Source organism: Orcinus orca, chromosome X (assembly GCF_937001465.1).
Source record: "Orcinus orca chromosome X, mOrcOrc1.1, whole genome shotgun sequence".
NCBI lineage: Eukaryota > Metazoa > Chordata > Mammalia > Artiodactyla > Delphinidae > Orcinus > Orcinus orca.
In genome coordinates, this window is record NC_064580.1 from 56,865,180 (window position 1) to 56,885,983 (window position 20,804).

Genomic DNA, 20,804 nt, shown 5'->3' on the forward strand with positions numbered 1-20,804 from the left:
CATGATGTGTATATTGTTCTACCTGATAGTGTTGCATTAGTTACTTAAGCTTTATTCACTTTTTACTTTGCTTTTTTATTATTTTAAGTATTACCATATTGTTTTTTGTCTCGTTTATGAATGTTCCTTCATTGTGGCAGCAGTGAGTGGAAAAAAAGGAAAAAATAAACTTTCTTCATGCATACACATAGGTTGTGATGTTGACCAAAGATGATGGTGAAAATTTCTCAACATGCTTGCACCAACTGAGGCTGGCCTGCAGTGGACCTTGGAAGTGAATTCCAGTGCCTGAAACCAGCCCAGCATGGGGAGGGAGGAATTTGTCTCCTTACCAACAGTTGTACCTTCCCCAGGGACATTCAAGAAAAATGTTACCAGGTCACTGGTCCCCAGTCCCTGGTCTCTGGTCCCTGGTCCCCTGTTCATTGTCTGTGGCCCCAAACAGAGAAATGCTCACCAGGAGGATCGAGTTCAGCAATGAGTCCTTAGCATGCAGCATGCCCAATGTGTCCCACTCACTCGACTGACAGTTGTCCTTTATTCATTTTTTAGATTCTTATTCAGTATCCTTCTCTTACTGAAACATTTCCAATGATCTATCTTCAGGTTCACTGATCCTATCTTCTGCTTTAACTTGTCTGTTGTTGAATGCCTCTAGTGTTTTACTTTTATTTATTTATTTTTCTGTTCAGTTATTTTATTTTTTATCCCCCATGATTTGTTTGGAACTTTTTAATATTTTCTGTTTGTTGAAATTCTCAGTTTCTCTATGCATTATTCTCCTGGCCTCAGTAAACATCTCTATGATGCTCATTTTAAATTCTCTCTCAGGTAAAATATATATCTTGGTTTTATTAGAATCAATTTCTACAGATTTGTCTTGTTCCTCTCTTTGGAACATATTTCTGTGTCTCTTCATTTTCTGTGCCTCTCTGGTGTCTGTGCATTAGACAAAACTCATTTCTCCCAGTCTTTATTAACTGGCCTTGTACAGACAAAAATATTCACCAATCAGCCTGGAGAGAAATTCTCGGGCCTCTCAACCTTTGTGCTAATCTAATCTTATTTGTTTGTAGCAGTCCTCATGCATCTACAGAATGACAGTCACATCACTGTTCCAAGGCAATAAAGACTAAATAAAGTCAGTTCCTTGGACAGCCTACAGAAAAGTTAGATCATTGGATGCTCTAACTCTTTCACTCCCCAGTGAGAACCTGGTATCTTGGATTTTTCACCTGTTTGCTCTTTACTGAGCTGAGAGGGAGGGGCTGTGGCAACTAGTTGTGTGCTATATTATACCACTATCTTTGTTTCCATTGAACCCCAGGTAGCTAGAATATGCTGGTAATACAGAAGCCACTCCTTTGGGTATCCCCTTATAAAGTTTGTACATTAGACATATAGTCCATCTTTCCCTCCCCAGGGAAATGAAATTTTCACTAGAGGGGATCAACAGTAAATTTGAACTAGCAGAAGAATAAATATACATGAAGACAGATTGATAGAGATTATGCAATCTGAAGAAGAGAGGGGAAAAAATGAAGAAAAATGAAAAGAGTTTTATAGAAATGTGAGACACCATTGATAAATTCAAAGTAAAATAAACTTAAAGAGATCCATACCCAAACACATCATAGTCAAAATGTTGAGAGCCAAAGAAAAAGAGAATATCTTGAAAGCTGCAAGAGAAAAACTGTTCTCTATGTACAAGGGGGCCCCCAAAGAGATTAACAGTTGATAGTTCATCAGAAAAAATGGAAGCCAGAAGACTGAAGGCAAATATATTTAAAGTGCTAAAACTTGCCAACCAAGAATCTTACATACAGAAAAACAATATTTCAAAACTAAAGGTGAAATAAAGACATTCCCATATAAACAAAAATTGAGAGAATTCATTGCTAGCAGACCCATTTTACAAGAGATAGTAAAGGAAGTTATTTAGGTTGAAAGCAAGTGACCCAAGGCAGTAATTCAAATACACATTAAAAAACAAAGAACACATATAAAAGTGATTATGTAAAAAAGAAAATATAATTGTGTCTTTCTTCTCCTTTCTTCTGTTATCCAATTTAAAAGCCAATTGTGTATGTGTGTGTGAGTGTGACTTTATTTTGGTCCCCTAACATATACTAATGTAACATATTTTACAATAGAAGGAGGTGGGGAGAAAAAAGCCATAAGAGTAAGGAAATGACAGTAGGTGGTGAATCAAAGTCTTGAGAACAAATAAAGAGAACCAGAAATGGTAATTAAGAAGATTAATATAACCAACTCTATAAAATATACTTGCTTTCCTTTTTTCACTCAGCTTCCTTAAAAGACATATAATTCTATAAATTGATAATTATGACAATGTAATCTTAGGTCTGTAACATATAAGATGTAATATGAAAAACAACAACACATAAAAGAGAAAGAGGAAATAGAGCTATATAGAAGTAAACATTTCTATATCTCACTGGAAATAAGTTAGTATAAATCTTAAGAATATTTTTATAAGTTAAGATGTATATTGCAAAGCTTAGAACAATCATTAAGAAAATAACCCAAAGTACTAAAATCAGTAATGAAAGAGGGGTCGTGACTACTGACATTTCCTAAGTAAAAAGACTATAAGAAAATACTATGGACAACTGTATGCAACAAACTATGTAACTTAGATGAAATGGGAATATTCTTTAAAAGACACAAATTATGAACAATGACTCAAGAAGAATAGAAAATCTGAACAGATACATAACATAACATTACTAATTTACATAAGTAAATAGATTTAATTTATGTTTTCTTCCAACAAAGAAAAACGTGAGGCCCATATAGCTTCACTTTTGAATTCTACCAATTATATAATAATTAATTTCAACTGTTCACAAATTCTTCCAAAAACTAGGTAAAGAGGGAAAACTTCTCAAATCACTCTGAAGTCATTATTATCCTGATACTAAAACCAGAAAATGACATCACAAGAAAACTATAGAACAATATGCTATTGGAATACACATGGAAAAATCTGAACCAAATTATGTCAGAGTCCAGAAACAGATGTAAAGGACTAAACACCACAACCAAATGTGATTCATTCCCGAAATGCAAGGTTGGTTTAGTATCTGAATATTAATTAATGTAATACACCACACTGGTAGAATAAAAGGCAAATATCATGTGATTATCTCAACAGATGCAGAAAATATATTTGACAACTTCAAACACACTTTCCTGAGAGGAATGTTCCCCTGCTGGCCTGCTGCCAAGCAGGACAGAGAGGGACCAGCACTGATGGCTGCCATGTTGCCACACTTCCTAGGCTGAGACACATACCTGCAGATGTGCACAGTGTCTGGGTGCTGAAACTCAGGGTTCAGTGGACAGACTCGGGGAGAAGGCTTGGTTTGGCTGCACGGAAACAGCCCATATGTCCTGGAATGTGGTCCAGGCTGCAATTGGGAGTGTATGCAGAACGGAGTGTGGGTCTGCCATAGAAGTCCCATTATCAATGCCCTGATGGTGGGGTGTGGGTCTGACATAGAAGCCTCATTGCCAGCATGCTCACAGCAGGGTACAGCTCTGGCCATGGAAGAATTTGGGAGAACACATGCACAGGGACTGAAGTCCAAGCCGATTATTGGCCCTCCCACAGTGGAGCATGACTTCAGTGGGATTTGAGAGCTTGTGCTTTGTGAGCAAACACACATGGAAATTAACACTGAAGTCTGAGTGATTATCAGCACTCCCACACCAGGGCATGGATTCAGCAGGCTTTGGGAGCTTGTGCTTTGTGAGAGCACACATGCTGAAGGCAGGATGACGACTGACCTGATTATCAGCACTCCTGCAGTGGAGGCAGGTCCAGGGGTAGTACCAGCAGCAGTGGATTTTTTGGGAGCACACAATGGGTGGTGGATGGTGTCACCGTGTCATACATCCTGGCTGACATCTCCTGGGGAGGAACATGCAGTGGCTCCTTTCACAGAGGGAGCACTCCAGCTCCACCTACCTCACACCTCACCTTAGAACCAGATCTGGAGCCTTCTACTCCAACAATTGGGGAGCAGACTCTGCCCCTGACAAGGCTGTGACAACCACAGAGCAAAGAGAAGCCCGCACCCAACATCCAGTGGAGGCTCTGGTCACTACAACACCAAACACATCCCTTATCAAGGGGACAATACAACACACTCTGAAGAAAGACCAAGGAGGCAACCGTAACAAATACAGCCCTTGCAACAAAAATGTTGGACTTACACAGTCTACACAGGGATGCTCCCACATTAAAAACAGCCCTTCCAGACTGCAGTAGATAACTGTTTCTCCTGAATTCATAGTCAGAGAAATATAATTAAAATAAAAAAGCGGGGGAACTACTCCCAAATAAAAGAACAAAAGAAAACCCCTAAAGGAACAATGAAACAAACCACACCATTCTACTAGACCCTGAGTTCAAAAAAGAGGGAATAAAAATGTTAAAGGAACTAAGAAAGACTATTAATAGAAATCCAGATCACTGCAACAAGGAACTAGAAACCATAAAGAGGAGTCAATCAAAATTAGACAACTGAACTGCCAAGATAAAAACTGAGCTAAAGGAAATAAGTAGCAGACTAAATAATGCAGAACAAATAAGTGATCTGGAAGATAGTATAATAGAAATGACCCAATCAGAGCAGCAGACAAAGAGACAAGTGAAAAAAATGAAAGCAAAATATGAGATCTATGGGATAATATAAAGTGTGCCAACCTATGCATAATAGGGATTCCAAAAGGAGAAGAGAAAGAAAGGGTGTCAAAAATGTATTTGAAGAAATTATGGCAGAAGACTTCCCAAAGCAAAAGAAGGAAATATATACCCAGGTACAGGCAGCACAGAGGGTTCCAAACAAGATGAACACAAACAGACCCACACCAAGACATATCATGATTAAAATGGTAAGAGTTAAAAATAAACTGAGAATTCTAAAGGCAGCAAAAGAAAAACAAAAGGAAAGGGAAAAAAAGGAAAAACAAAAGTCAGCTACAAAGGAACCCAATAAGGCTATAAGCTGTTTTCTCTACAGAAACTTTGCAAGAAAAAAGGGAGTGGCGAGATATATTCAACATCCTGAAAGGTAAAAACCTATAACCTAGGATACTCTAACCCAACAGGATTATCATTTAAAAATAGAAGAAGTAAATAATTTCTTAGACTAGCAAAAACTAAAAGAATACAGCAATACTAAATCTATACTAAAAGAAATAGTGAAAGGTCTTCTCTAAGGCCTTCTCTAACGTCTTCTTGATTCTATAGAAGCAAGAATCTATAGGAAAGGGAAAATCACAATAGGAAAGGCAGATATATAAAAGAATTGAAAATCATTTAAATAAGGCAGCACATAGATTAAAAACAATAAAAAATTGTGAAAACAATTATAACTACAAAGAACAGCAAAAGGATAAACATAGAGATAAAGATGTAAAATAGGATATCAAAATCATCAAAATGTGGGGGAGGGGAAGAAGAAAATGTAGATCTTTTAGAATGGGTTTGTGCTTATATGACTATCAGTCTAAAGCAAGTAGATATAGTTATGGGTTAACATACTTGAAAACCAGGATAACTACAAATCAAAAAACATACAAAAGACTCACAAAAACCAGAAAGAAAGGAACTCAAGCATAACACAAAAGAAAACCACCAAACCACAAAAGGAAAAACAAAAAGAAAGGAACAACAAAGAAACACAAATCAACTTGAAAACAAGGTTTAAAATGGCAATAAATACATACTTAACAATAATTACTTTAAATGTCAATGGATTAAATGCTTTGATCAAAAGACAGAGTGAGTGACAGGTTGTATAATAAAAGAAGAACCTACAATATGCTGTCTACAAGAGATTCACTTTAGGGCAAAAGACACACATAGATTGAAAGTTAGGGGATGGAAAAAGATATTTCATGCAAATGGAAATAACAAGAAAGCCAGGGTAGCAATACTCATACCAAACAAAATAGACTTTAAAACAAAGGCCATTAAGAAGTACAAAGAAAGACACTATATAGTGATAAAGGAATCATTACAAGAGGATATTACACTCGTTAACATATATGCACCCCAAATAGGAGCACCTAAATACATAAAACAAATACTAATAGATATAAAAGGAGAAATTGATAGGAATAGAATAATAGTAGGAGAATTTTAACACCTCACTGACATCGATGGACAGATCTTCCAGACAGAAAATCAATAAAGCAACAGAGACACTAAATGACATAATAAAAAAGTTAAGACTTAACTGACATCTATAGGACACTACATCCAAAAACAAAACAAACAAACAACAACAACAAAAAAAACCCAGAATATACATTCTTTTCAAATACACAGGGAACATTCTCTACAGTAGACCACATACTAGGACATAAAAAATGCCTCAGTAAATTGAGGAGGATAGAAATTATTTTAAGCATCTTCTCTGACCACAACAGCATGAAACTAGAAATCAATCACGGAAAGAAAAATGAGAAGAAAACAACTATATGGAGACTAAAAACCATGCTACTAAAAAACCAATGGGTGAATAATTAAATCAAAGAGGAAATCAAAAAATACCTTGAGACAAATGATAACGAAAACATAACCATACAAAATCTATGGGATGCAGCCAAAGCAATCCTGAGAGGGAAGTTCATAGTTATACATTCCTTCCTCCAAAAGCAAGAAAAATCTCAAATAAGCAACCTAAACTACCACCTAAAATAATTAGAAAAGAACAAACAAAGCTTAAAGTCAGGAGAAAGAAGGAAATAATAAAGATCAGAGAGGAAATAGAGATTTCAAAAAATATATAGAAAAAAATCAATAAAACCAAGAGTTGTTTTTTGACAGGATAAACAAAATCAACAAACCTCTGGCCAGGCTCAGCAAGAAAAGAGAGAGGACCCCAATAAAGAAAATAAGAAATGAAAGAGGGGAAATAACAACCAATACTGCAAAAATACAAAAAAATCATAAGAAATACTATGAAAAGTTGTATGCGAACCAAATGGACAACCTTGAATATATGGACAAGTTTCTAGAAACATACACCCTGCCAAAACTAAATCAAGAAGAAACAGATAATTGGAACAGACCAATCACTAGTAGTGAAATAGAATCTGTAATCAAAAAAAAAAAAAAAAAAAACTCCCTGCAAACCAAAGTCCAGGACCAGATGGCTTCACTGGGGAATTCTACCAAACATACAAAGAAAAACTCATACCTATTTTTTCATAAACTATTCCAAAAGATTGAGGAGGAGGGAACACTCCCAAAGTCATTCTATGAAGCCACCATCATCCTTATACCAAAAACAAAAAAGGACACTACAGTAAGTCCCCTACATGCGAATGAGTTCCATTATGAGAGTGCATTCGTAAGTCCAATTTGTTCGTAACTCCAACAAATTTAGCCTAAATACCCAACTAACACAATTGGCTATACAGTACTGTACTGTATTAGGTTCATAACATTTTTCACACAAATAATACATAAAAAACAAACACAAAAAGTAAACATTTTAATGTTACAGTACAGTACCTTGAAAAGTACAGTAGTACAGCACAAGAGTTGGCACTTCTTAGCAGTACCAGCTACATCACCTCTGCTTTTATGCTTCCTTCTGTACATCCTGGGCTTCAAATAACAATACTGTGCTACTGTACTCTATACAGTACTGTACTGTAAAATACACAAAAGCACAACCACTTGTAGAGAATGCACCCACGTGACAATGTATGCCAGACACATGAACTAACTTATGTGACTGGATGTGCAAATGCACATTCACATCTTCCAAAGTTCTCAACTTGAAGGTTCGTATGTAGGGGACTTACTATACAAAAAAAAGAAAAGTGCAGGCCAATATCTTTGATGAATATAAATGTAAAACTCTTCAACAAATTATTAGCATACAGAATACAACACATAAAAAGATCATACACCATGATCGAGTTGGATTCATTCCAGGGTCACAAGGATGGTTCAACATATGCAAATCAATCAATGTGATACACCATATCAACAAAGGAAAAGACAAAAACCGCATATCCCTCAATAGATGCAGAAAAAGCATTTAATAAAATTTAACATTCATTCATGATAAAAGCTCTCACCAAAGAGGGTATAAAAGGAACATATCTCAACATAATAAAAGCCTTTTATGACGAACCTGCAACCAACATCATACACTATGGTGAAAAGCTAAACACCTTCCCGATAAATTCTGGAACATGATAAGGATGCCCACTCTTGCCACTTCTATTCAACATAATATCAGAAGTCCTAGCCACAGCAATCAGACAAGAAAAAGAAATAAAAGATATCCAAATTGGAAGGGAAGAGGTAAAATTGTCATTGTATGCAGATGATTATAGAAAAATCCTAAAGACTCCACAAAAAATATTAGAACTAAAAAAGCTAGCAGGATAGGATACAAGATCAATATACAGAAATCTGTTGCATTCCTTTACACTAACAATGAAATATCAGAAAGAGAAAGTAAAAAAAAAAAATCCCCTTTAAAATCAGAAAAAAAAAAACTAATAATAAATCTAACCAAGGAGGTGAAAGACCTATACACTGAGAACTATAAAACATTGATAAAGGAAATTCATGATGATACAAAGAAATGGAAAGTTGTCCCATACTCTTGGATTGGAATAATTAATACTGTAAAAAAATGGCACTACCACCCAAAGCAATCTACAGATTTAATGTGATCTCTATCAAATTATCCATGATATTTTTCACAGAGCTAGAAAAAATACTCCTAAAATTTATATGGAATCACAAAAAACCCAGAATTGCTAAAGCAATTCTGAGGAAAAAGAACAAAGCTGGAAGCATAACCCTCCCAGATTTCAGACAATACTACAAAGCTATGGTAATCAAAACAGCATGGTGTTGGCACAGAAACAGACATTTGGAGCAATGGAACAGAATAGAGCCCAGAAATAAACCTATGCACCTATGGTCAATTAATCTTCCACAAAGGAGGCAAGAATATACAATGGAGAGAAGACAGTCTCTTCATCAAGTAGTGTTGGGAAAGCTGGACAGCCACATGTAAATCAATGAAGTTAGAACACTTGTTCACACCATACACAAAAATAAACTCAAAATTCATTAAAGACCTAAATATAATACCAGATACCATAAAATTCCTAGAAGAGAACATAGGTAAAACATTCTCTGATACAAATCTTAGTAATATTTTCTTAGATTCAGTCGGCCAAGACAAAAGAAATAAATGTGAAAATAAACAAATGGGACCTAATCAAACTTAAAAGCTTTTGCACTGCAAAGGAAACCATAAACAAAATGAAAAGACAACCTAAAGAATGGGAGAAAATATTTGCAAACAATGCGACCAACAAGGGCTTAATTTCAAAAACATACAGACAGTTCATACAACTCAATATGAAAAAAAAAATCAAAAAAATGGGCAGAAAACCTAAACAGACATTTTTCCTAAGAAGATATACAGATGGCCAACAGGTACATGAAAAGATGCTCAACATCACTAATTATTAGAGAAATGCAAATAAAAACTACAATGAGGTATCACCTCACACCACTAAGAATGTCCATCACCAAATGTCTACAAATAATAAATGCTGGAAAAGGTGTGGAGAAAAAGGGAACCCTCCTACATTGTTGGTGGGACTGTACATTGGTGCAGCCACTATGAAGAACAGTATGGAGGTTCCTTAAAAAACTAAAAATAGAGTTACCATATGATCCCACTCCTGGGCATATATCCAAAAAAAAGGGAAAACTCTAATTCAAAATGATACATGCACACCAATGTTCATAGCATCACTATTCATAATAGCCAAGACATGGAAGCAACCTAAATTTCCATCAACAGATGAATGGGCAAAGAAGATGTGGTATATATACAATGGAATATTACTGAGCCATAGAAATGAAAGAAAAAATGTCATTTGTAGCAACATGGATGGACCTAGAGATTATCATACTAAGTAAAGTAAGTCAGGCAGAGAAAGACACATTATATGATACCACTTATTTGTGGAATCTAAAGAAAATACAACTCAACTTAATTACAAAACAGAAACAGACTCACAGATACAGAAAACAAACTTATGCTTCCCAAAGGGGAAAGGGAAGGGGGAGAGATAAATTAGGAATATGGGATTAACAGATACACACCACTATATATAAAATAGATAAACAATAATTTACTGTATAGCACAGGGAAATATATTCAATATCTTGTAATAACCTATAATGAAAAAGAATCTGAAGCTGTACACCTGAAACTAGCACAATATTATAAATCAACTATAGTTAAATTAAAAGAAAAAAAGTGAAAAGCCATTCCAAAGAATGTGATAAAATATTCTTTAATCTCATATCCAATGAGGAACTGGTACTCAGCATATATAAATAACATTTGTAACTACTGAATAATAAAAAATTCAAACTAATCAATTAAAATGGGCAATATCATTGAATAGACACTTCTCCAAAGGAGATATACAAACAGCCAAATAAGGACATGAACAGATGCTCAACACCATTATTTAGTAGGGAAATGCAGATCAAAACCACAACTAGATATCACTTCACACCCACTAGGATGGCTATAGGTGAATAACAGTTGTTAACGAGCATGTGAAGAAGGGTGAAATGGTATAACAACTTTGGAAAACACTTTGGCAGTTCCTCGCAAAAGTTTAACATAGAATTACAATTGTACCCAGTAATTCAACTCTCAGTTGAATTACCTAAAATAAATTAAAACATATTCCATACAAAAAATATACATGAATGTTTATAGCAGCATCACCCATGATAGCCAAAATGTGGAAACAATCCAGATTTCCATAAACTGATAAATGGATGAACAATATGTGGTTTATCTGTATACATATATGCAATATTTGGAATAGAAAGGAATGAAGCATATACACAGTGCAATATGGATCTACCTGAAAATATTATACTACATGAAAGAAGCCAGTCACAAAAACTATATATGTATGTTTCCATTTATAAAAAATTACCAGAATAGAAAAATCCATAGATACAGAGGTGCATTAGTGGCTTCCTAGGGCTGGGGAAAGGGGTATGGGGGAACAGAGTACTTGGGGGAGAAATGGGAAAAACTGCAAATGAGTACAGTTTTTTTTTTCCAGATTTATTGAGATATAATTAACATATAACACTGTGTAAGTTTAAAGTGCACAACATATTGATTTGATATACCTACATGTTACAAAATGATTATCACCATAGCATTAGCTAATACCTCCATCATGTCACATACTTACCATTTGTGTGTGTGTGTGTGTGTGTGTGTGTGGTGAGAACATTTAAAATTTACTGTTAGCAATGTTCAGACATATAATACGGCATTATTAACTATAATCACCATGCTGTACATTAGATCTCCAGAACTTGGTCTTACTACTGAAAGTTTGATATACAAAATTTCTTTTCATAGTGATGAAAATGTTTTAAAATTGTGCAACCAGTGATGGGTGCACAATTCTGTGAATAGTATACAACCACTGAATTGTACAGTTTAAATATATAAATTGTATGATCTATGAACTATAGCTCAACAAGTTGTTAAAAAAGAAGTCAAAGAACACTTTAATGGGAAGTGGAATTAGAGCTGGAAATTGAAAATAGGTATAATTTGGCAAGAGGATGAGGAAACTGGTTGGGGAGGTGTGGGGGCAAATTTCAGCAGATTCTCAATAGATAGAGGAGTTTGTGATCTAGGCAATCATTTCAGCTTCTTATTAGTGATCATAACATGATAAAACTTTCATTTAGATTAATATGCCCTGGGTAAACCAGAGTCATGGACATCTGGGGACACAGGGAGGGGTCGTCAGAGAGGTGAGTTAGGAGGCACTTAAAATAACAGTCTGAAGAGTTTGAGAAGGTGCTATCATAAATACAAAGGAAGAGACATTTGTGGAGGAAAAAACTGACAGGGTGATTGATAAGGCAACAACAAGACCAAAGCTATTGGACAATGACCAAAAAGAGATCATCAGAGATGTCAACTTGCCATATTATCTCTTCAGTAACCTATATATTATTTATTTCTTGACCAAAACACAACTTACAAAATTGTCTTGAACACATTGCATCCGAGCCTCCAAATTCACAGCTCTGTGTGATTAGCATAACAGCACAAAAACAAAATGAGCACACCTAACTGCACAGTCTCATGTCTGAGAAGTTATGTTGAGGCACCATGGAAATACCTGGAGTCAGAAGATTGGAATGAAGACCTGGCCCTGACACTAATATTTCTATCTCAAACAAGTGACTTGCCTCTGTTTTCCCACCTGAAAAAGAAAATACCTGACCATCTAAAAATGAATTCAAACTGGTGTTGTAGGACTCAAAGATAAAGAAAAGGAAGGGAAGGAGGGAGGGAGGCAGGGAGGGAGGGAGGGAGTTTATTCAAAGGAACGTCTTCACCATGAAAAAACAAGTCTATACATACACACATCCTTCTCATTCCCTTTTTTTCTTATCATGGTCACCAGCTGAATTTTCCTTTAGGTCTCAATCATCATGAGATTAGGTGGTTAGAGTGCCCTCCTGGGCGACCAAGACAACCACTTTATATCTCCTTCGATAGGCTGGGGCTGGTTGCAGGGACACAGAAACTTTGACATGCTTAGAAGCTATACTTTGGGAAAAAAATGGATTGGAAACCTAAGTGACAGCTCAAGGACGAGGGGATACAGAACCCACAGCCCAGAACTCTCGCTGCCCTCTACACCAATTCAGCTACAGTGCCACCCTGTCCCTCCCTCACTGTGGAATCCTATAAATTGGCTATCAGGAGGCTTTGACCTTTGGTCAAAAGCTGCTGCTACCTTGCCTGGCCCCGATTGCCTGGCCTGGGCTAACTCTCCAGGGACTGTGACTCTGGGGAGAGAAGGCGACTTTGGAAGAATTCCAAGTGCTACAGATAGTCTAGTCCCAGAGCCAGAACAGATCGCCCTTAGATTAGGGAGGGCGGGGGGGGGGGGTAAAGGTGAGCGGGTGAGAGAGGAGGGAAAGGTCTTACTGGTGGCACACTGGCTAGATTGAGATGAACTTCGGGAACTCAGGGAAGACTGCATGAAGGCACTTGCTTCTAGGTTATTGTGCTGTTCGCTGTGCTTATCCAAAACTCTGCATTCTCAGGTATGGAACTGGAATTTTTTTTGCCCCCTGACACTCGTAATATATCATAACATTTCATTCTGCAGATGTGTTAAGCTGCTGAGGGTCAGCTGATGCACTTCTGTTGACAGAGCAAGGATTTTGCATTGTCTGTTGGGGAACTCGCTGACTACCAGAGGAGCTGTGTGCCTGTGAGCATCTGACAATGGCTGTCAGGTCTGGCAGAGGAGGTGATACTGGGATCTAGCAAAATAGAGAGACAATTGACAATGTCTCCAGATCTCTTGGCCACCCTTTGGGTGTGGAGCAGACTCTCTGGGCTCTTTTAAAGAGGAGATTGTGGGGGGGCTTCCCTGGTGGCGCAGTGGTTGAGAGTCCGCCTGCCGATGCAGGGGACATGGGTTCGTGCCCCGGTCCGGGAGGATCCCACATGCCGCGGAGCGGCTGGGCCCATGAGCCATGGCCGCTGGGCCTGCGTGTCCGGAGCCTGTGCTCCGCAACGGGAGAGGCCACAACAGTGAGAGGCCCGCGTACCGCAAAAAAAAAAAAAAAGAGAGAGATTGGGGGTTAAGGAACGTGGTAGAAAGGGGAAAGGGGGAAATATGCCTGAGGGTAAATTTTGGTGTAGGAGAGATACGGGATGTCCTCTGGCTGTCGAGAAAATTTTGATGCCCGTGGAAGACACAGCATTCCCCCGGCCCTGTCTGTGGTAAATTTAATGTGTCTGGCAGACAGCGCAATGTTGCTCCTTTGCGGGGTGCGGCGGGCGGGAGAGTAGACGGGGACACCGGGTGCTGAAAAGATTTGCATGCTCTAACTTACACTGAGGTAAATACATGGTGATGCCGCAAAATTTCATGTTCAATAGAGATTTTTTTTACATTTTTATTTTATTTATTTAATTTGTTTTGGCTGCGCCGCGGGGCATGTGGGATCTTAGTTCCCCAACCAGGGATGGAACCTCCGCCCCCTGCATTGGAAGCGCGGAGTCTTAACAACTGGAAGACCAGGTAAGTCCCAATGGAGATTTTAAAATATTTCCAAATGGTCCAGAAAAAACGTTGAAGTTAGGTAAAGTTATGGTATTCTCACTCCAAATAGAAATAATTTTGAGGTACGCAGGAGATAACGTGGGAACTATCACAAACCCAGAACAATCTGGGGTGCAGGACCCTGCACTCTCCAAAGGAAATACAGGGTGTATGGGAAATAAATCAGTTGTCCTTCAACGGGGACGGGGGAGGGGGAAATCTGGTTACTGTGGCAGAGGTGAGGTGTTAACACACACTCTGGTGAGAGATGTGGGGTACAAGTGGAAAATCAGGTTCTCACACTGTGCAGGGGAAGTTTATGGAAGGGGATTTATGGAAGAAATCCACAATGCTCTCCTATTATTGGGGAAAATTAGATGTGCCAACAAAGACTGACGGTGCCCCACACTGCCCCGGCGGAAATTAGTGAGTTAGTGCGCATAGGAGTTTTTGGAGTGTTTATGTTTCCTTTTGAGAAGAATTGGGGTGTAGGGAAAATAAGGAAATCTTTCTAGAAAATAAAAGACACATTGGGAGATTATTTTCTCCAGAAGGACACATACACTCACACACTCACACGCACCGGGGGGGGGACTAAAAAAGGAAAAAAAGTAATAAAATAACCAAACCTCAGGAGTTTCAAGAAATAAAACTCTTTGCTGTGCCTTTTAAAGTAGGAAATCGCCTGCTTTCCTGGTTTTTTCTTTCCTCTCTTCCTTCCTCATGTTTTGTTAGGTTGCCCCCCCACCCCAACTTTCTTACAAAGATTAAGTACTGACCTCATTGTTTTTGCAAAAGTTGACCCATGCTCTTGTGATTCCACATCAGCTGTTTTGCATCATTGGAAAGTTGGTCGTTTGCAGCTTTTCAAAAAAGCCTCTTTCACAAACTGCCTCTTTCCCTCCACGTGGCACTCCCAATCTCTCCTCTCCAAGCTCCGGCCACCCAGAGGCTCCAAAGAGCAGGCAGGGCGCCCGAGGGGCTGCTGTCTTAGAAAACAAATCTGGAAGCCAGATGCCTGGGAGGAGGGAGTTGGAGATCCAGGATAAAAGGGATCCGCGGGGGATACATGTTAATTGCCTGCTGATTGTTAAACTGAATGGGTTACATTTAGATGAAAGAGGTTAAAAAGTGAAGAATGCGCCCTGCTGGCGACAAACACTCCCCCTCCCCCATTCAAATACTCTGATTTGGCCCGCAAATGCCTGCGCCTTTGATAGGGGTGAAAGGAACTCCAGATGGCGTCTGGAAAATCGGCTCGCCCTCCCTCCCGCATGAGCCATCTGTGTCCCCCTGAGTTGCAGATCCACACAACAGCACCTCCTCGCAGAGGCAGAAGCCCAAGTCTTCTGCCAAGCTCTGCGGGCCAGCCCGCCCGCCCGGTGCCCGGCCCTCACCGTTGAAGGGCGGTGCCCAGAGAGGAAGAGGATAGCGAGTCTTCACCTCCCTTTTTTTCCCCAACTGACAAACTGGGGCTAAAGGTGCCTGGCTTCCTGATCGTGCGTGGGCTAAAGCACTCCAAGGTGAGTTCCTTCCTGTTTTTGTCCACTCATGGTCCATATCGATGGTGGCACTCCTGAAAATTTAGAATGTCCCAAAGGCCCCCGGAAAGCCCACTATCCCATTACCTGTATCCTACCAGCGTCTGCCCAGCGTCGGCTGCTTTGGCCCCCTTCCCCTTCCCTAGATGTTTCCAAGCTCGAAAACTGTTTTTCTGGTTTGCTTGTTTGCTTGTTTTTCATCAAAGTACACACAAACTATTAGATTGACCCCACCCCCTGGTCTTGGAAAGCCTGCAGCCAGCTCTGGAGCTGCCGCCTCCACACCCTTTCCTTACCTCCTTCCATGCCCGAGTCTTCTCAGTCTTCTCCCCAACTCTGTCTTCAGTCACGCCGGGTAGAAAAGGGCACTTATCCAAGGTAAGGTTTCTTTCAAGGGGGCCGCCGCCACCGGAATCATCAACTCAGGAATTGGGGGGAGAGGCTCTTGGCCGCGAAGTGTAAAAAAGCGAATCTCGGCAATTAGAGCTTCCTCCTATCGTGCCCAGCTCCCAAGCATAGCTGGAGGTTGGGGTACGGGCACAAGACGCTGCAACCCTCGCCTGCGCGGTGCTAGGTGGTCTTACCGTGACTTTGCTTCTTTAAAGCCTCACCCTCCCGAAATTTGGGGGAAGGAGCTTACTGCTCCCTACTGCCTGTTTGGCTGGAACAGAAGTCCTATTGATGAGGAGTGGGTCTTTACAAACTGGCTAAACTTAAGTTCTCGAGCCCCTTCCCCATCTCCAGCTCTACGGAAACACCAGAAACGGTACTGTGCCGCTTCTCCTTAGCAAACCACGTAGCAATAGGGGGAGGGGCGGAGGCTCATACCTTCACCGCCCTCTTGTGTCCCGCCTCCCCTCTGAGGGGAGGTGGTCCTCTCTCAAAGGAACCACCCCCCACTCCGCCCCCAGCCTGGGAAAGGGGAATTGGGACAAGGGTAAGATCAGGAAAAGAGGATGTACCCCTCCACACTGTATATTACTATTCTGCCCCAGCATACTAGTGAAGGAGTCTCAAATTCTAACGTTACCCCCAGCCTCACCCGGACTTGGACATTTGGGAAGGTGTATTAGCTGGAAATTTGGTTTGCATTCCTTTATCTGCCCACTCCTCTGCAGGCAGTGAAGGGATCTTTCCAGTGCTCCAGCTGGGGAACACTGAGGCCAGATCTGTAACTGGATCATTGGGGTGAGCCTCCAAATCCTCCCCCATCCAGATTAGATGAGGAAACAACATAGCCTCCCCTGGACCAAACAAAGAATCAAGGTCAATTCCTGGGACTAGACAGCAACCCCACCCTCTCCCAATCACACATACTCTCCTGTAGCATGGGCAGCTACCGTGAGGTGTTTCAATCAAAAATGATGGCATTTTGCAACATAAGAGGAGTCACCCGAGACAGGGGGATATGAAAAGCTAGGAAAAATGGTGACTTCATTGGCCCTTAGGGATCCTGGATCTTAGCCCAGGATCTGACCATTCTTGTTTGCCCCTTGGCAAATTTATTTCTGAGGTGTGTGTGTGGGGGGTAGGTAGAACTGGGAGGAAGAGATGGAGAATAAAAAGGAAATGAGGAAAGTCCGCAACTCTGCCCAACATATGCAACATAAACACATGCCATGGAAACATATCACACACAAACATACATCATACATCTGCTGTTTAGGAGACAAATATACATCACACAAACTTACACCATGCAAACACAACAAGCATCCTCCACACAGATACATACAACAAAAAATACACACCTCTCAAACACACATCACACACAAAGTATGCACCAGAAACTCATATCCACCACATACACAATCCATATATACATACCCACACATATTCCCACCTTTGCTCCCTTTCAACCTGAGCTCATTGGTTTAAAAACAAAAAAAGTAGGTAGTCTTAGAGAAGGACTGAAGGATTTTCCACAATAAAGATGTTTATCACAGTGAAGGAGGTAAGGTGGGGATGTCAAGAAAGAAAAATAATCAATAAAATTATGATAAAGCCTTTCTTTTGAATAGCATACATTTTCATGCACACCCCATCATGATCTCATTTAATCTTCAGCACCACTTTGTGAGGTATATATCATCTCCATCTGATAGTTGAGGAAAACAAGGTACAGAAAATTGATTTGCCTGAAGTCATACTGCGAGTTGGTGACAGAACAGGAGCGTGGAATAGGAATGGAAACCAAAGGCCTTAAGCCTACAATACTCTGACATCACTCCACCCTACCACATGCATACACATTACTTACTCCACTTTATTAACTAGCTGTCATCCCCTAGGATTAGAGACTAGTCAGCTATTCAGAGACCCTATTCTTCTGGCTTGATCTTTTTATTTATGTCACCCAGCACAAGGAAGCGCAACCCAGAACTGGCCTTTACTTTATTAAGGTAATGTAGAAAGACCCCAGTCCCCTCATCCCACCCTGGAGCACCCAGGATGGCTCCAAGGCCAGAAACCAGAGGTATCTAGCCTGATAGGCCTTGATACCAGCTCTTATTAGGGGTTCATTTATTTACTAATTAACTAATTAATTAATGCAATATGCATTAGAAGGCAGTGGTACCTCTAGGGCAGCCCTGGGGCATGGTTTGATGAACAATATGATGGTGAGAATCCAGGCTTGTGTGTCTGTCTGTAAGTGTACATCAAAATCTAGATCTGATTCTATCTACCCTCTCTCAAACCTCCTCTATTTCAGCTCTCATCAAAAGCTTTCTTTCCTCAACACCTAGACACTTACATCATCTGCATTTTGCACTATATTAGTTTTCCAACTTGAATCATTCTCTAATTATTTGTGTTTGTTAGGCTTGTCAGTGAGCAACTTCTTTGGTCATCCTTAAAGGTAGCTGGCCTACTGAGTTTCAGAGGTTTTTGGTAAACATTGCTGATGGATTGATTGATTGTAAACCTGTACAGATAAATCTTAATGGAATGAGATGAGTAATACCTCAAAACTATTAAGTTAGTCAGAAAAGAGGCAGTATGTAGGAATTACCTGAATGCATTTGCTAGGTATCACCTGGCCAGGAAGTAACACATAGTGGATGGTACTTATGATGTCTAATGCAAAGTATTTCAAAATCACAACCTGCTGTCTGGAACTAAGTCTCTAGTAGAAGGGGGAGGTGTGAACTAAAATAGTTTTAACCCAAGGCCAGGAAGTAACACATAGTGGATGGTACTTATGATGTCTAATGCAAAGTATTTCAAAATCACAACCTGCTGTTTGGAACTAAGTCTCTAGTAGAAGGGGGAGGTGTGAACTAAAATGGTTTTAACCCAAGAGCCTTGGAAATGAATTAATGTGTGCTTCCTCCCTCTCACAAGATTAAACTTAGTGGCAATATTCATTGAGACTATATGTTCAGACTGGTTGTTAACATGGTGTTTGTCTGGGCATCATTCACATTTACTAATGAAGGATCATCCCTGGCTCTACCTGGAGCAAGGAAAATTTTTAAATATTTTATATAGGTGTACCTTTCTTTAAAAATCTCGTTAAAAATATAGGAAAGAAAAAACAGACCAATTAAATTAGACAGGTGATTATTTGCTTATAAAAATAATTCACTAAAGGGTTCCTTTAGCAATTCCCTAGTCACTGCTAATTGGAGATTAGTCAGAAATGAAGATAAAATATATCTCAAAGATGAAAATGGAATTAAATAGTATTCAAATTAATAAATGTGAAGTGCAGCCAGAATCTTAATCTACCAGTGTGTTGAATTTAACAGGGTACACCACTCCTCTCCCACTCTACAGCCCTGATATGGAGACTGAATTAGGGGACCTAGGGAGAGTGCAGGGTCTCTGGCCCTGAACCTGGACTATAGCTCTTTTCTGACTAAAGGACGACAAAGTGACTTCACTCTCAGTCAGATTTGAACCCCTAATGACAGTATGAAAGACTTATTCTTTAGTTCCTTTAAACCTATTTGAGAGAGGTTTGGTATAATGTACTAAGGGTATCATTTGCTCCCTCCCACAGTGATAATTGGGAATGAATTAAATATACTTCAAATATGCTTGATAGCTTTTGCCTGCAAATGATTGGAAAGAAGTTCATACTTATTGAAGGAGATGAGGAAAGGGGAAGGATAATTCAGTCCCATGGGTAAATGGTTGCTCTAATTGGCCCCATAGGATTCCATCATCCCAGTAAAAGTGAGCTAATCAGCAGGACCCCTGGCTTCCCTTCTCCTACAGGAGAGGTAAAGATTTGGTTTTTGGCTCCTCAGGATCCCACTTTATAACAAGCTTTGAAAAGCTGATCCACTCTGCTGTGAAGCAGTTAAGTCGTGATTCTTCACATCTAAGGCAGATTCAGGAGTTTCTGTTTGTTAAGACTGTGGAGAAGAGCTCCCATATCTATCTCTTCTGTAGCCCCTTCAGGCCTGCTTAATTTGTCAGTCCAAAGAAATGAACTCTTACATTAATGGAGTATTCCCTTTTCTATTACAAGTGGAACATACTATTGATCGGCTCCTCCAAAATTTCACTTGAGTTCCACCAATTGAGGTTCACAGCTGGAACCTCACAAGTCTAAATGGAAACAGTATCCACAGTCCAGAATGGAAAGGGCTGACAGAAATAACCAGGTAATGGCTGGGTAGCAAACCCCACACCACAGCGAAAATAGTGTTGTCCTTGACATATTCAGTCATCATCATAATATGTCTCTTCAGCAACTCCCTCGTTTGCCAAGTTTTCATCAAGCACAAGAAAATCAACAAATCAGCAGACCTTCTTATCTTTAATCTGGCAATATCTAACATTTTGATAATTCTGCTCAACAGTCCATTTGCCCTGGTGAGTGACTATATAAGGTTGGTTCTAGCACATAGGGTAAATGCTGCTCCAGTCCAGGGATGGGTGATGGGACTAGGAGGAAGATGGGATATAAATCCACCTCAATCCCCCATTCTTAAACTTGCCTTCCTGCAAGGCCTGAAGGGATTATTTGAGTGACAAGCCAACCGCCCCTTTGCTCCCCTGCCCCAGGCCCAATTCATGAGCAGGCAGTGGATATTT

General features: G+C 39.7%; 1 protein-coding gene across 1 annotated transcript in view; it reads right to left on the minus strand.

Moving 5' to 3' along the window:
- The window catches only part of LOC117198052 (dedicator of cytokinesis protein 11-like), a 130,666-nt gene extending 114,164 nt beyond the window's left edge, over window positions 1-16,502 (minus strand). Inside the window, exon 1 of the mRNA XM_049704604.1 lies at window positions 16,052-16,502. Within this exon, the coding sequence (XP_049560561.1) occupies window positions 16,052-16,061 (10 nt within the window). The 5' untranslated portion in view covers window positions 16,062-16,502. The remainder of the gene's footprint in view (window positions 1-16,051) is intronic.
- Between the last annotated feature and the right edge of the window lie 4,302 nt (window positions 16,503-20,804).